At 38.8% G+C, this 14518-nt stretch overlaps 1 protein-coding gene and 1 pseudogene across 2 annotated transcripts; both read right to left on the bottom strand.

Moving 5' to 3' along the window:
• Positions 1-5007: 5007 nt before the first annotated feature.
• Positions 5008-10045, bottom strand: LOC148719596 (uncharacterized; annotated as a pseudogene). The gene is made up of 2 exons (XR_015992924.1): positions 6684-10045; positions 5008-5135 (listed from the first exon to the last, which is right to left on the bottom strand). The product of XR_015992924.1 is annotated as an uncharacterized LOC148719596 (transcript).
• Positions 10046-10442: 397 nt separating this feature from the next.
• LOC111323922 (uncharacterized) lies at positions 10443-11277 on the bottom strand. The gene has a single exon (XM_088737513.1). It carries the CDS (start codon positions 11275-11277, stop codon positions 10717-10719), a length of 561 nt encoding a protein of 186 aa, XP_088593639.1. The 3' UTR covers positions 10443-10716.
• Between the last annotated feature and the right edge of the window lie 3241 nt (positions 11278-14518).

The raw sequence follows: 14518 nt of genomic DNA, 5'->3' as shown, positions 1-14518 counted from the left end.
CAATTCACGAGTGATCCTTTACGAGTGAAACTTCTATCGAGAAATATCAAGCGAAACCTACTATATCAAACGAGCTATCTCTTATTATGTTTACACGTAAACACAACCGTGTATTTAGAAGTGATCGAGAACCCAGAAGAATACCAGAAGCTACTCTGAAACGTCTTGGAAGAAAGGGCAGAAAACCGAAACAATTTGCTTTTAATATGAGCGTATTCGTCCAAGCGTAACAACATTCATTACACTCCAGCAGACAAAAGTAAACACAAGTAGACTGCGTGACCGGCAATAACGAAATTACGTGACGACAATAACAATGACAATATGGCAGTACCCTAAAAATAAATCCGGATGTTCGATATTGAAAGCCCGAGTTCACGCAGCTGTGCTTCTAGTTTATGCTTCGAATTGCTGGACTCTACACCCTAAAAATCCCTTGAAACACACCTCTAAAACATTGATATTTCACTTTCTCATAAGCTTTGGTAAGCTTTGGTACGCTTTGGTACGCTTTGGTAAGCTTTGGTAAGCCTTAGGCTTTCCAAATAAGCTGACTAATTAAAGGTAGCTCCCTGCAATGTCACTTTATCAAATGGTTTGTAGTAAGGTTAATTATAGGAGATTCTGAATTCATAATGCAATGAAGCCATTTTGTTGAATTGCCCCCTCGATAGTTAAATTTGCTGTCCAGATTAAAAAATCCTAATTTATGATCCTTTTTAGCCTATTTGCACCAATTTGCTCTCGCAGCTCTTTCTGCATATGTAATTTCATGCGAATGAAATATGCCTTGTCTGTTGAAAAAAATCCCATTTTATAACATGAAGTCCAACATTCCCTGTACAATGTCTAAAATTCAAACAAACAAACTAGTTTTCTAGGAAATGGAACTTAGAAGGCAGTCCAACGTTCCCTTTAAAAACTGTTTATAAGCTCAAACAAAAAAACAAACTAGATTGCTCGGAAACGAAAATTATAAGTCAGTTGGAAAAGAATTAGTAAAGCGTTGGCATGAGAAATTAAACACGGATTACCCACCTTTGATGCCTTGACTACACTTGAAGGATGATACTATGGCAAAGTTTTAGTACAGAGGGTGATCGTAGAAAAAAAACGGGTGCAGCTCAATTATTTTATCCGATCACGTTCGAATGCAAACTTGTTTCGCAAGCGCAAGGGCGTTGGTTCATCCGTCTGCCTTTCTAAAATAGACCATGATATCCCAAATTAAAACCGCACCTTCCCAGTAGAGCCGCACAGTACCATACAGGAAATTTTTCTTGACTAAATGACCTAATGCTATTACACGAAGATACATTAAGGGAGGTATCAGGTACAGGACGTGACTGCTCAACTGATGTTTCTACATGATTATCATCACGCGAATCATATCAACATGTCCATTAACCGCAGTAGCACCTCGACATACGGAAATTTAATAATGTGCCAACAAGTGTTTTGACTAATTTAAGTTTGCGTTTGGTTTACACAGACAAAAGGAAGTGCGAAAATGGCACGATTCTTCTTTTTCTAAGTTATAAAAATACAGTGCTTTCATTTGTTTGGCAGCTAGAGCTATTCTTGAACCCTTCTAATTTTGTACCAACGAAAACTAAATCCTTGGAAACAAGGAAAACACTCTCGGAAAACATCTCGTGATTGCTAGTGACATGAGTAATGTAACCCAGCTGTGATTGTTTCCTCGACAAATTTTAGAACTCACGTAGGCAACGAGAAAAACCCAATGTGACTGAGAAGGCGTGAAATGTATTGTTCTGCTCGATTAACCACAAGAGAAAGTTCAAGAATTTGTGATACATACATAAATTCTAGAACGTCGAATCCACCACACGAACACGCTGACTGAATGCACAATGTATGTTTTGGATAAAAAGTGCGTTTCCCTGATTCATCAATCCTTGTACATAATTTTAGAAACTTCGAGCTTTAAATAACACTTCCTTTTGAAGGAAATATATGCTTTATATGTCAAAATTGACGTGGGACCCAGCTGGAAGTACTTTCTTAGAATACTTGCGCAAACTTAAACGTTAGTGTTTATCGTTAGAAACCGGAAGGTAAAATATGCATTTACATGTAAAAAGCTTTCAGAGGAAAATTCGAAGCTAAATACCCACAATCACATATTTTAAAATCATTCAGTTTGATATGAGGTCTTATCTTCGTGATCGTCCCTTGATTCAACTACCATCCTCTCTTCTTGCCAGAGCATTTGCATTTTCCTATTGTACGAGTGTTCAATAATATGATGATTCCTTTTTCGCGGCATCTTTGTACCGCCCGATGCTGGGTTATTTTTCAACTTATGTAAGAGTTGGACTTCATTTTTTCCAGTTTAGGAACGCTGTTGAAATAAACGCTTCCAGCCCCACTGGATCCGGCAACAGCTTCATAGGAATAAATCTCAATTCATAATATTTCCTAATTAATCAGCCAGAAGTTCAAGATGTCATCATTGAGAATATAAAAAACGTGCCCAAATCTTTCAGACGACGAATTTTAATTCAAATCTGTTTATATGAGTTCGTCGAGGTTTTTAATAACTGCTGAAGATTCTAGGGACCAGGCTGGAAAGAAGGAGGACGGTAAAGTGAAGTTAACTATAGATGTAGATGTTGCGTTTGTTGTGCGTAGTTTCCTTACACATGAGGGGGGGGGGGTGGGGGCGGGGAACACGATTGTTAACGGGATGAGAAAACCGAGCGCAACATTGATTTATGACCCAGCGCATTGCCTTAAATAGAGAATTTTTCCTTCGACGTTCAATGATCAATGTGTCGAATTTTGTGTGCTTCAGTTTAATCCAGAAGCACGGTTATTTTGAGGATAATCGGATCAGGAATTTTCTAGCTGTAAGAAGCATGACTTCAGCCTGTTGTTTATATTGTCTACGACGAAAACTGGCAAAAACAAAACAATTCGAAAAAACGCAGGAAGAAAAAAAAGAACACCCTACGATAAGATATGTTAATTGGTAATCTGGAGTCGCATATAATTTCATCAAAATAATTCTCAGCTAGAAAGAAAAAAAGAGGAAGTAAAAATATGATAAACCAATTATGAGCAAGGATCGATGACTTAGAATGGACGAGATTACCCCTCATCATTCTCGATATTTTAAAAGTAATTCTCCTTACTGCCTGCTAACCATTTTTTGATAAATTCGGTTCTGAGAATTCAGTGTTAAATTTAATGATAATCCCCTTGTTGATATTTTCCCTTATATTCATTACGTTTCTGCTTGACATTGTATTGATGTTGCAAAGAGGCGAATTGCAAATGCCTCAGTAAGTTTTAACGTTAGGACTTAAGCTTTTGAAACTGTGCCCTTCAGACATAATTTCTAAATTTCAAAAGCCTCTTGTAAACAGTGAAAGAAATTTCCCCTAACAATTCTGATATGTTTTAAGTTGAACGAGAAGAAAGAAAACTAATCAACCCTAAGAGCGCTGGGCTGATTGATTAACCACAAGATTCTACCAATAATGTATTCATTGACAGAGCGGAAGAGCCCAACGGGAAAATATTTGGCAAGCGCAGCATTTTATCATATGACCATTGTTGAAATTTTCGAATATTTTATTTCAACCTAACGAGGACGAACTTGCATGCTAGTGAATGGCGCGCACTGGACAACTACCGAAAAGATTCTACAACAAAAAACTTTTCATTTTTTTTCTTCAATTAGAACAAGAAATTCATAATTTACCGAGAAACGTGACACACTTCTCATTCGTTTCATTTTAAGCTGAAATCCACAATTTCAATTCTCGGAAAATGCAAAAGACAGGAGGACTTTTTCCGGACCACGGCTCACAACAACGCTTCCGGTTTTGCGCTAGTCAGCTTTCACTATGGTTTTCAATGGATCACGCTCGGAATGCTGCTCGGGTCATTTGATAATTAATGTTAAGAAATGTATGACGAAGTGAAAGCGTTTAACGTCATGGAGTAGAAGCAGTAACAATACGGCAATACTGGGTAACTACAAAAGAGGAAAAGTACGTCCGATGATGATCGAGTCGAAAAGTCAAGTTGCACGCTCGCTAGACTCGTGTAGATTACTACTCCTTTTTCAATGTTGAATTTTAGAATCATTTTTTTTAAGAGTGATTTGAAAGAACCAAGGTGACAACCTTTCACAATATCATTTGTTTCCATGGCGACTGAATGGAAGGGGCGAGTAGTTATTTTGAAAAAGGTAAGAGAATGAACGGCATAATTTTCTTACTTTCCAATAACACAAAATCTGATAGAAAATGATATGTTTGATATCCTTTTTAAGAAGGTTTTGGCATTGAAAACAAGTTAGCATGTTTATGTTTGCTATAGATATCACTGCATGGCAAGAGAAAAAAATGCTTTGAATGGCTGCCAGAAACTTCTATTTTCATCATCTTTTATTGATTGAGGTATGTTTCAGACAAAACCGCGACATTTTTTGGCCCAACTTTGGCTAATCCCACAGTCTGTGCATTTTGCCTAATTCCATTTTCACCAATGACCTCACAATCCATGATCTCATATTATCATTCTGCTTTCCTCATCATAGCCCGGGCATGTTGTCTTTTCCTTACTTGGTAAATGATAGTAAACCATTTGTATACAGAATAAGATATGACTCTACTTGCTTCTACTTTTAAAATTTTAAATTTCATAGGGCCCCTGATGAAACATCTTTAGAGGATTCAATATGAGTTCTCTTTCGTCGCTGCCAAACATTTCAATGATTCTACAGATGTCCGCAGTTGTGAGAATTACGTGTGTGTTACATATCTATATATCTGTCTGTAGTATACATTTATATATATATGTATATGTATATAATGTTTCCAGACATGTTGGCTTTTCTCGTCATTTTCGCTTTTTCTGCTCAATCGCGGGATAAACTGATTGTTTTAAGGGATAATTCGAAGTTAACTACTTCCGTGACAAGCGCAAGAAATTTAAACCCTTAGAAAACAAAATGGTAAATTTAAGCTTGAACCTCAGTTGTTGTTTCTCTTCCGTCCTGCGAGGGGTTTTCATCCAGGTTTTCCGCTTCTAGTCTCCGCAAAAAACCAACACTCCAAGCTCCAATTTGGCTTTGCTGTACGTCTGCCTCTAAACAAGTTCTTAAACAATGGTTGGAATTAGTTGGACCAAAAAAGATAAACATTACTTTGCCAAATCACCTTCTGACACAGACTGAGCTATTTTGAAATGGTGCGGTCTGATTTTATAGAAAGTATGTAATCAAAATAGACCGTACCCTGGTAGATTGCCAATTTTAAGTCTTATAGATTCCTATAGTCCCAGATCCCAGACACCAAAGTAAGGATCTCTATTTTGCCGAACAACCCGTGGAAACTAACACGTTTCCTTTATCACGTTCCCTCTAGCTTAGTCCCGAATCGATTCAAGGTATTTTCACCTACAGAAACAAAAAACCGATGATTAATTAACTCATCTTCTTATCTCTTCTGTTTACGATAAAAAATTGCTGTCAAAATTTATTTCTGTTCAAAGGAAGGCTTGGAGAGGTGATTAGCAAAATTGTTAGCTCTCAAAGCTCTCAGTCGTTTCAAAAACAATCCAAATTTATACAAGTGATGGACTTTCATGATATGTAGTGAAAGATTTGATAAGTACCGGGAATTATTTCCATTTTCACTTTAACCTAAGTAAGCTTCTTTATGACCGAGTTTGCGTCTGCTCACTTGAAAATCGAGTAGACTTAAGATAACTTGTAGACTTTCTCAGCCATTAATTTATAAAACTATTAAACACTACAGCTTCGACGAACAAACTTACCAATTTTCCAAGGAGGCTCTGCACATGACAATTTTTATTAAATGAAATGAGTGAAAAACAAGTTATGAATTAATGTCACACGCTCCTTGAGCAGATGCAACCCCTCTTCAAATAGTGTAACCAATCAGACTTCAAATAGTGTAACCAATCAGACTTCAGAATGGAGACGCACTCAGCCTCAAACACTCTTTACTATGCTACCAGTGGGGTTGAGGCCAATTCCAAGGTTTTTTTTTTTTTTTTTTTTTTTTTTCCTAATAGACTCCCAGTATAATTACATCCTGATCAGCACAAAGGTGTAAATTTGCCAAATAAGTAAATTTGAATTTGATGGGGTTAAAAAGAGGGGAGGGGATAACTTCTAACCTCTTTATGAGTTTTACCGCCTGACTCAGTGAAGACTTTTAAATTCAAAATACGCAATCTACTACAGATTACCATACTAATCTACTAGTTTACCCTGTTTACAGGAGCTGCACGAACCGAAGTGCACAAACCTTAAAGCTGTAATTGTTTGGAAAAGCGTATGAAAAACTAGATCCGTTTTTGCCTCATAAAACGTGTATTCCTTGGAGCTACAGATACTTAAATGAACAGAAGAAGAGACCACATTCCCTCACCCTTCTCCAGTGAGTTGAGGCCCATTGACAAGCTGTCTTTAACGAGCCATATGCGAGGGTTAAAACTAGTTAAACCGCTTCATGATAAGCAAGGTCAAAACAGTTGAAGTGCGGGTACTCGATTGACAACCTTAATCGATCTATTATCTATATTAGCTGTTCACGTGAACTATCACCTCTAAATTCTTTGTGGCTTAAATTTAAAGGACTTTGTTCTGCAAAGAGAAAATTAGTCAAGCTTAATGTTACCTTTATTTTCTCGAATGAGCTTAACTGTTCCTCGCAAGTCCACTTTCCTCCCACTATTGCAAGACCTGTGGAAGAAACGCATCGGTCGCTAAGGAAATGAAAGATCGCGACCTTGCTTGTTTTCTTCCCACATTTCAGGAAGATCATCGGTTCCACTAATTTACCACATGCATTCAAGTACTTTGTTATTGTTTGCGCTGAGATTCCTCCACGTTTCTAAGGTGAACAGGTCGTCTTTCATAGTCAAGCCTCAGCCTACAATGGATTGAAATTTTAACCTATCCCGCTCTGACATAACTGTTAGAGAATCTTTTAATAACACAACCTTAACCTAGCGTTAATATATTTAGAACTGGTCAGCAAATCCGGCGAAAATGAATTGAATGGTTTCACTAAAACACCTGTTTTATTGGGAGCACAAAGAGGACAAAGATAAAAAAATGTTTTCAGTTCCAAAGGTTATTTTGCAATTTACTTCTAGCATTTAATCTATCCGCTTCTATTGTTGTCTGGCGTCCAGCCACCATTGTCAATTTAGCTGACCTTGAAACCAAAGATGCAAAGAAAACATTGTTGATTTGACATCATTTAAAGCTAATCACAAAGAAACATATGGTAATTAAAAGCGGAGCGCTTCAATGTCAATGCTTCCATCGTGATTGCGCAAAGGAGATGAAACTAATGACAGATCGAAATTCCAGACGCACTTTGGACCTCACTGAAAGCAAAGGAGAGGATTTTAAAAGATATAGTTCGAGCTCCAGAGGAGATACAGGAAGGGGGGGTCAGCCCCTGTTGGGCTGAATCCGCACTGCCTAATTTCGACACCTTCCTGATGCATGTCACTAAAATCCATGAAAACCCTTAAGGTGGTACAACCCTCAAAAAATCAACATTTTTTCATGTTTTTTTACAAAAAGTTATCTATATCACCTAAATTGACACATGGAGACAACTGTATTTTTGCAGTTTTTGACTTGATATTTTATTATTGCTGCTGAGAATTAGCAAATGATGCCCCCCGGTGGGCAACCAAACAAGAACAGTCAACTCTTTAACATTAGATTAAAAATTCACAAAATTTTTAGACAATGATCTTTACATGCACCTGCATGCAATGAACTACAGAAGCACCTCTCAGTCATATAGAATGGAAAATATTAAAGAAAACACAACAACTTTCAGGAATTGATAAGATGAGCAATCTCATTTTGGTCATTTAACAACAAAAGATGCACCTAAGTGTATGTTTCTAGTTCATTGCATGCAAAAATATACTGAGATCTCTCACTCCAAAAATGAGAAGAATTGAATAAAACGCTGGAAAGTTATCTTTGCTAGCGTGTCGGTAGTTTCATAAAATTCGAAATTGAGAGAAAACTGGTTTAAAGTTTTTAAACTGATTTTTTCAAGACTTGAACACAGTTTCCATGAATTGAATTGTTCAAAACTGACCAGGGCCATAGCTGACTCCTTCAGTTTGCTTATTATGGTCATCTTTTCGTTTTTTAAGGCCCCTAATCACTTTGCGTCGCTTCTTGGTAGTAGCTTTGCTTTTATGTTGCGCAATATTAACTCTAAGCTGGTCTTGGAGTCTGCAACCCTCCTCGGTATATTTGCCAGAAGGAATACCAAGGGCTTGGAAAAGCTTAATAATACTCATTGAACCAATATTAAAATAAGAAACAGCATCATAAAGTCCTAATTCTAATGTCTCCCTTCCAACATAAATTTCTTTTGGAATCCTTTGCCATACCATGCCATTCAAAGACTCATTTTGATTTTGTGTCTTGCCATGTAAGCACTTCTGCAATAAGTTGTTCTCACTAAGTCGAATATATTCAGGCTTTAGCTTGGCAATAACAGGTAAAGGAAGGCCAGGTCCATGCTTAAAGAGATTCGTATGGTTGGCTTTGTCCTTTTGATACTTGCACCAACTTGCACTACCTGTTGGGCAGTGGTCATGAAGTGGGCGTGCCTCACTTGAGGCACAATGCATGAGGCTAGCATGGATAGCTTTCTTCATTCCAGCCAAATTTCCAACATTGCACCTTATGGCAATGCCATAATAGTTCTGCAGTTTATCAATTAGACTATCTGTGAGTTTCCCTCTGCCTCCAAGGCCTGGATTGTCACGTTTTAATTTGCGAAGTGCAGTTCCAACCCTCTTCTGCACATGACCAATGCATTCTTTCTTTTCCACTAAAATTCCAGCATCTTGATAAATATTCTTTATCCTGGAAAAACTCTTGCTGTCCCCATCCCCATAAAATTCAGTGTACCTGAGATTGTGCAGCTCAACAGACCTTTGAAATATGCGCTCTGCACCCTCTGGTTCCATAGCAGGTGCTGATCCCTGGAAATTTGACTTGCAAGTGGTGTGATCAGCTCTCCACATCTGATATTCGAGAGAATTCTTGTCCATTTGTTCATGCCGCTCACACTGTTTGCATCCTTGGCTTAGGGCCTCCACATCAAGAACCTTTCCTGTGTCCATAGATATGACAGTCACACAACCATTGCGTGACGAGTAGCCTCTCTTTTGCCATGTTCCGTCACAAGAAACACCACAGTTCACAGGTAGACCTTCAGAAGAATTTACATCCTTCTTGAGAGATAAAACTTCTTCTCCTGCCTTTTTCATTGTTTCCTTTGCAATCGCTTTCATGTGACGGCCGATTACGCGCGAGTTGCTGAGGAAAGCTTTCTCATTTGGAGGTGGAGGCATGTTCATAATTGTGCAGAATTTCCTTGCACCAGCATAACCCTTTCCAAGAGTTCTCATACCATAAACGATTCGCCGATTTACTTCAAAACTTTTTCCTTGCTTTTTTGATGTGCAAAATGAATGTTTCCATCCACACTGCTCGCACAGCAAACGCAAAGTTGACGCACATCTCTTCCGTTTCAAATTATCTTCCATAAACAAAAGACTGAAATCGCCGCATTCGCCACAACCATAGCACCTCCATATCACAGAACCTGAACCCTGTAATGGATGGACTGGTTTCCTCTTTATCAACCTTGATCAGCTTAGGCTTGGGTTTGTCTTCTTGGGAAGTTGATTGAAGCTTTCGATACGAAGCCGAAGATTCCTTCGCTTCGCTCTGATCATGTGAAATGCCGTCTGTGGATTCACGTATCCCACTCGAAGCGCTTTCGACAACAATCGACTCTTCTTCGTTAATTCTTGGACTATTTGAAAAGCGATTTCCATAAAATTTGCGCTTCTTGCGTCTCTGAGACGAAAATTTCGGCATTTTGATGATTGAAGCTCTCTCACTTGCGAAAATTCACAACTGAATGATTGATAATAACGGCTGTTCACCGAAATATATCAAAACGAGGCTGAAAGTCATTGTTGGGCCCCAGTCTCCCAATAGCTTACTCAAGACGCAATCAGCTTGCTTTGATCTGGGAGGAAATCGCACTTTTAGGCCCTAAAAGGACGCATTTAAAAATGCGTTTCCATGGCAACGGAACAACAGTGCCTTAGAAATTGCATTTTATTACTATTTCCTGACAAATTATTCACAAAAAGACATTTGGGGCTATTAAACAAAAGCCTTTAGAAGTGAAATCGAATGGAAAAAAAATAGACTCATTTTCAACAAAAATTGCATTTTTTTTTGTATCGTACCACCTTAAGAACCCTGTAAGTGGAGCTCTAAGCTGAAATTAAGATTTATTTGATTCGTACCCGGTTGTAAATTAATCATCTTTACTATGACGATCTTAATTCTTGTACTCGACAAAGACTCGGAAAAGAGCTGTACTTTTATTTTTCATTAAATACTGACACATTTCTAGTTTACAACCAACTAATGCTACTTGTAGTTAGTCCTACTGGAACAGTCCTTATCTCCAGTAGTTACACTGACTTTAAGTCGTTTTCAGAAAACTCGTTCCGCCCTTTACATAACGAGAAACACCACCAAGCAACGTGCTTTGGTATCCGGCTGTATTTCGTGATGTGCAACAAAATTGGTTACTTTGTTGATGACGCTTTGAATGTGTCCTGTGGTCTCTTATACTACACAACAGAAGGTTTCGTTGGTAGACTTCCCAAGCTGTTGCTAAGGTCTCGAGAAACAAGCAGGGGAGTTTTTCTCTTGCAACAACCGATCTGGCTACAAGACAACATTAAAGCCAAACAAGTCAAAATTGTCGTAGCTGCGAACAGACCGGCTAAAATGACCAGGTAGAGGCGTGGTATAAAAGGCTCTTCGTGTTCCGTAGGCAAATGTTTGCAATCTTTACCACCACATTTTTGTACACATACCTTGGCGCTACACTTAAAGGAGCATGCTCCTGACAAACACCGCTGATTGCAATAACCGACGTCACGAGTACATTGCATGCGGCAGTCATGACACTCCTGATAGCAAGTCCCAGATGTACACGTCAGCTCCTTGCACTGTGCATTTCCACAGGTCTGGTAACATTCAGCATAATGGATGTCATCTGATGCACACTTGCACGATGTGCTGCTACATCGTTGATTGCACTTGTACGATATCACTGAGCTACAATTTTTTGTGGTTGATGCAATAGAAGAGAGAGACACGACTATGATGAAGAGAGTTCTGATCATATTCTCTCTGAAAATAAGAAGAGAATTATTGATTAAGCTGTGTGTCATAGGATAAGGGATCTAAGAAGTTCACTGACACTCTTTTGAAGGCTTTCGTACTGAACGAACATTTGATCCTCTTTGAAACACCGACTGGGTGCGAAGGACAGACACTATAATTTCACTAGGACTTTGTACTTCAAGCATCTTTCAGCTGGCAGCTCAACAAAGTGATGTTTATCTGGATCGCTTTCATCGATCATACAATATCACGCCCTAACTTTTACAGGGCATTTTCTTTTTAAGTCGCCCGGTACTCCTTACCACGTACCATCGCTGGACCATGAGATGGCGAAATGACACTTAGTTTTTGTACTTAGAGAATTTGATCTTGATGACTTCACTAAAATTTCCCGTCGAGTTTTAAATCATGATGATCACGGTATAAGCTTGCGCAGATGTCGCCCCTGATTTCGAAACAAAAGGAACGCCCACTAAAGATAACCGAATGATCCCTGCATAGGCGGTCAGATCAAATGAACAATTAAAAACACGAATGAAAAACATTTCCTTCTCCTCGTTCAATAACTAGTGCTGCTACATGATCTAACCCTACAGCCCTTCTGCAAAATTTGTTTACCCATACCCGATTCTCGTTTAGATAATTAGATTTCTTACCGACTTCTCCTTAGAGTAATTACCTTCTTTAATTTCAAGGGGTAAACAAAGTATGGAATATCTGCGTGTTGGTTCTGCTAACCTGCCTTTCCTCTAAAGTTCTTCAAAAACAAACCAGTTGCTAACCGAAACGAAAATTTTTTTCTTTTTGAATAAGACCTCTTCCCAAAGACTCTAAAGTCCTGCGCTAAAAACATAGAAATACTGAATGTTTTTTTTTCGGCTTAGAGCATTAATATTTCCCCTCCACGGTTCAAGTTTCGCTGGGAAATTCTCGCTTGAAATGATTGCGCGATATTGCACGATTGGCAACATGAAAGGCAAACTTCCTGTGTTTCGTAACGTCTAGATAACCTTGAACTCAGTGATCAATCAGAATTTCTTGTGTGCTGATGGGATGCGGGGTTTATATTCCCACCCGAAAAAATCATTTAGGCGTGTCTTAACTAGGCAACCCAGGGCGCCTGAACTTCGACAACGGCCTCTTTTTGTGTTCGCAAAAGACCCCAATGAGTTTGACTGTTAAAAAAAAAAAAATATTGGCGTTTGGTCCTAGAGGCTCTGGGTAACAAAATACACGATTTTTTCACCAGGTGCGACGACTGACCCACCCGTCCTTCGCAGCCGTTGTTTGGGCTCGTCACGCAACGCTCCCTCCCCCACCACCGGTTGGTGGGGGAGGGAGCGTTGCGTGACGAGCCCAAACAACGGCTGCGAAGGAGACTACACCCGTCCCTGTAATTGAAAAATGACCGTACTTTTCCCCCGTCCCCCGCCTTCGAGCTTAAGACAAATTCTCTCAATTCATTTGATCTCTGTATTTTTGGTGAAAACATCCTCCTAAGAAAACAACACATGCACACAAACTGTACATGAATATTAACCTATGGTACAAGTCGCAGTGCGAAAGACATTTGTCTCCTGGTTTACAGTAGTAGGGGCTTCCTATTTATTTTGCCTTCGGGCAGATAATTCCTCAACTTTTTTTTTCTCTTATTAAAATTAAATGGACGGCGCAGCTCGAATACATAAAAGTTACGCCGCCTCACGCAAAAAAAATAGTCATACATCATGTTAACTTGGCCGAAAACAGCAAGTTCAGGAAATCACGATCAAATCTCCGAGTGATCGCATTAAAAAAATATAACACATATTAGGAAGCCAACCGTTCGTGTTTTTGAAACCTAAGATAAAAAGGCAAAGAGCGAAGAGCAACAAAAAATGCGCTGAGTTCGAAGAAGTTTGTACTCCAAGGGGAACGCACGATTCGTGGCCTGAATCTCAACTTTTGCGTTTTGCTTTGACATGAAGATTACCTTGACCGAGAACAAAGCCCTTTACCGAGAACATAGTTGAAAGACAACCTAATGTCTATTGTTGCGGTTTGAATTTTTTCCGAACAATAGTCCTTCATTACAATGGTCTAGTTGTCGCCGGGGCTCTTATCGTGTATTTTCTGAATATACCAATGGTCTTGATGGGAATATTACTAGCAATATAGCCCACAGATTTAAATACCTTAGTAAGAAAAAAACAGCAAGACAGTATTCCTCAAAACATGCAAAACTTCACAGCATGCTGCAGTAAGGACCACGTCGGTACACTTCACTTGTTTTGACAAAAAAAGAACGAACAAAGCCCTTTGTCAGATGTTAAGGGAGTAAGCGCGCAAGGAATCTTGTAACGTGAGCGCTCTCCACTTTGACAAGTGTCAAATATACCAATCTGTTGTTGCCGTTGTAGCAATCGATGATTCAGGAGTGATTGAAATGAACTAAAAAATCAAAGCTAGCCGAACTCATTCCATGCTTCGCGAAGATAAAATCACCGGAACCCGTCTCCGAGACTTGGTCTTTTTGGCGTTCACGTATGGCCTTGTCCTCTGGGAAGATAGGCAGAGCGCCAAGAGAAATGTTGATGATGAACCCGCTTGCATAAGGTCACGGCTCACCTTTTAGCACTTTCATTCATTATTACGAAATTTGAAATGCACCCGCTTAGCCTTCTTTCCTCCAAAACAGCCCCTTTTTTTAATCTTTAATAAGTATACTCCTAAGACAGCAAAAAGAACTATATGAAACTGTGTATGAAAACGTGAAAATGAGCTCACCAACCTAAAGGGTCTGAGTTAAATGCGCGCGCACCAACAGATTAAAATCAAAATGAAAACAGACAAGTACCACTTCATAAATTGTTGGCGATATACAGGAAATACTACGGAGAACAAAAGATAGATCCAGCAACCTCAAAGAACTCCAAATCACTGAACGATTAAATCTTTCAGGTTGGAAAACAAAATTCAAAATAAACAGGACACTTGCATAGCCCGAAAGTAGGTGAATATTTCATGACTGTAAAGAGTTGTTTTTTTTTTTTCGAACCGGGCTTAGATCGATTTCTTGGAGAAGGTAGAAATATCTTTTAATCTTTTGGAATGACAAAAAAGTATCGCAATGACAAAATTTGTTTTGCAAATAAGAATTTTGTTAGCCAAGTAAAGTGTCTTCAACATTTTCATTCCTCTTAACCCTTTCGCTCCCAAGATTTCTTAAGTAATTCTCCTTAATCTCTGCCATACAATTCT

This window comes from Stylophora pistillata, chromosome 11 (genome assembly GCF_964205215.1).
Source record: "Stylophora pistillata chromosome 11, jaStyPist1.2, whole genome shotgun sequence".
Classification (NCBI taxonomy): Eukaryota; Metazoa; Cnidaria; class Anthozoa; order Scleractinia; family Pocilloporidae; genus Stylophora; species Stylophora pistillata.
The sequence above is the reverse complement of the archived record's forward strand: the minus strand, read 5'-3'. Positions and strand labels throughout refer to the sequence as shown.

Excerpts from the sequence above, each read along its gene's own strand:
- LOC111323922 (XM_088737513.1), bottom strand. The coding sequence starts at position 11,277 with ATGATCAGAACTCTCTTCATCATAGTCGTGTCTCTCTCTTCTATTGCA.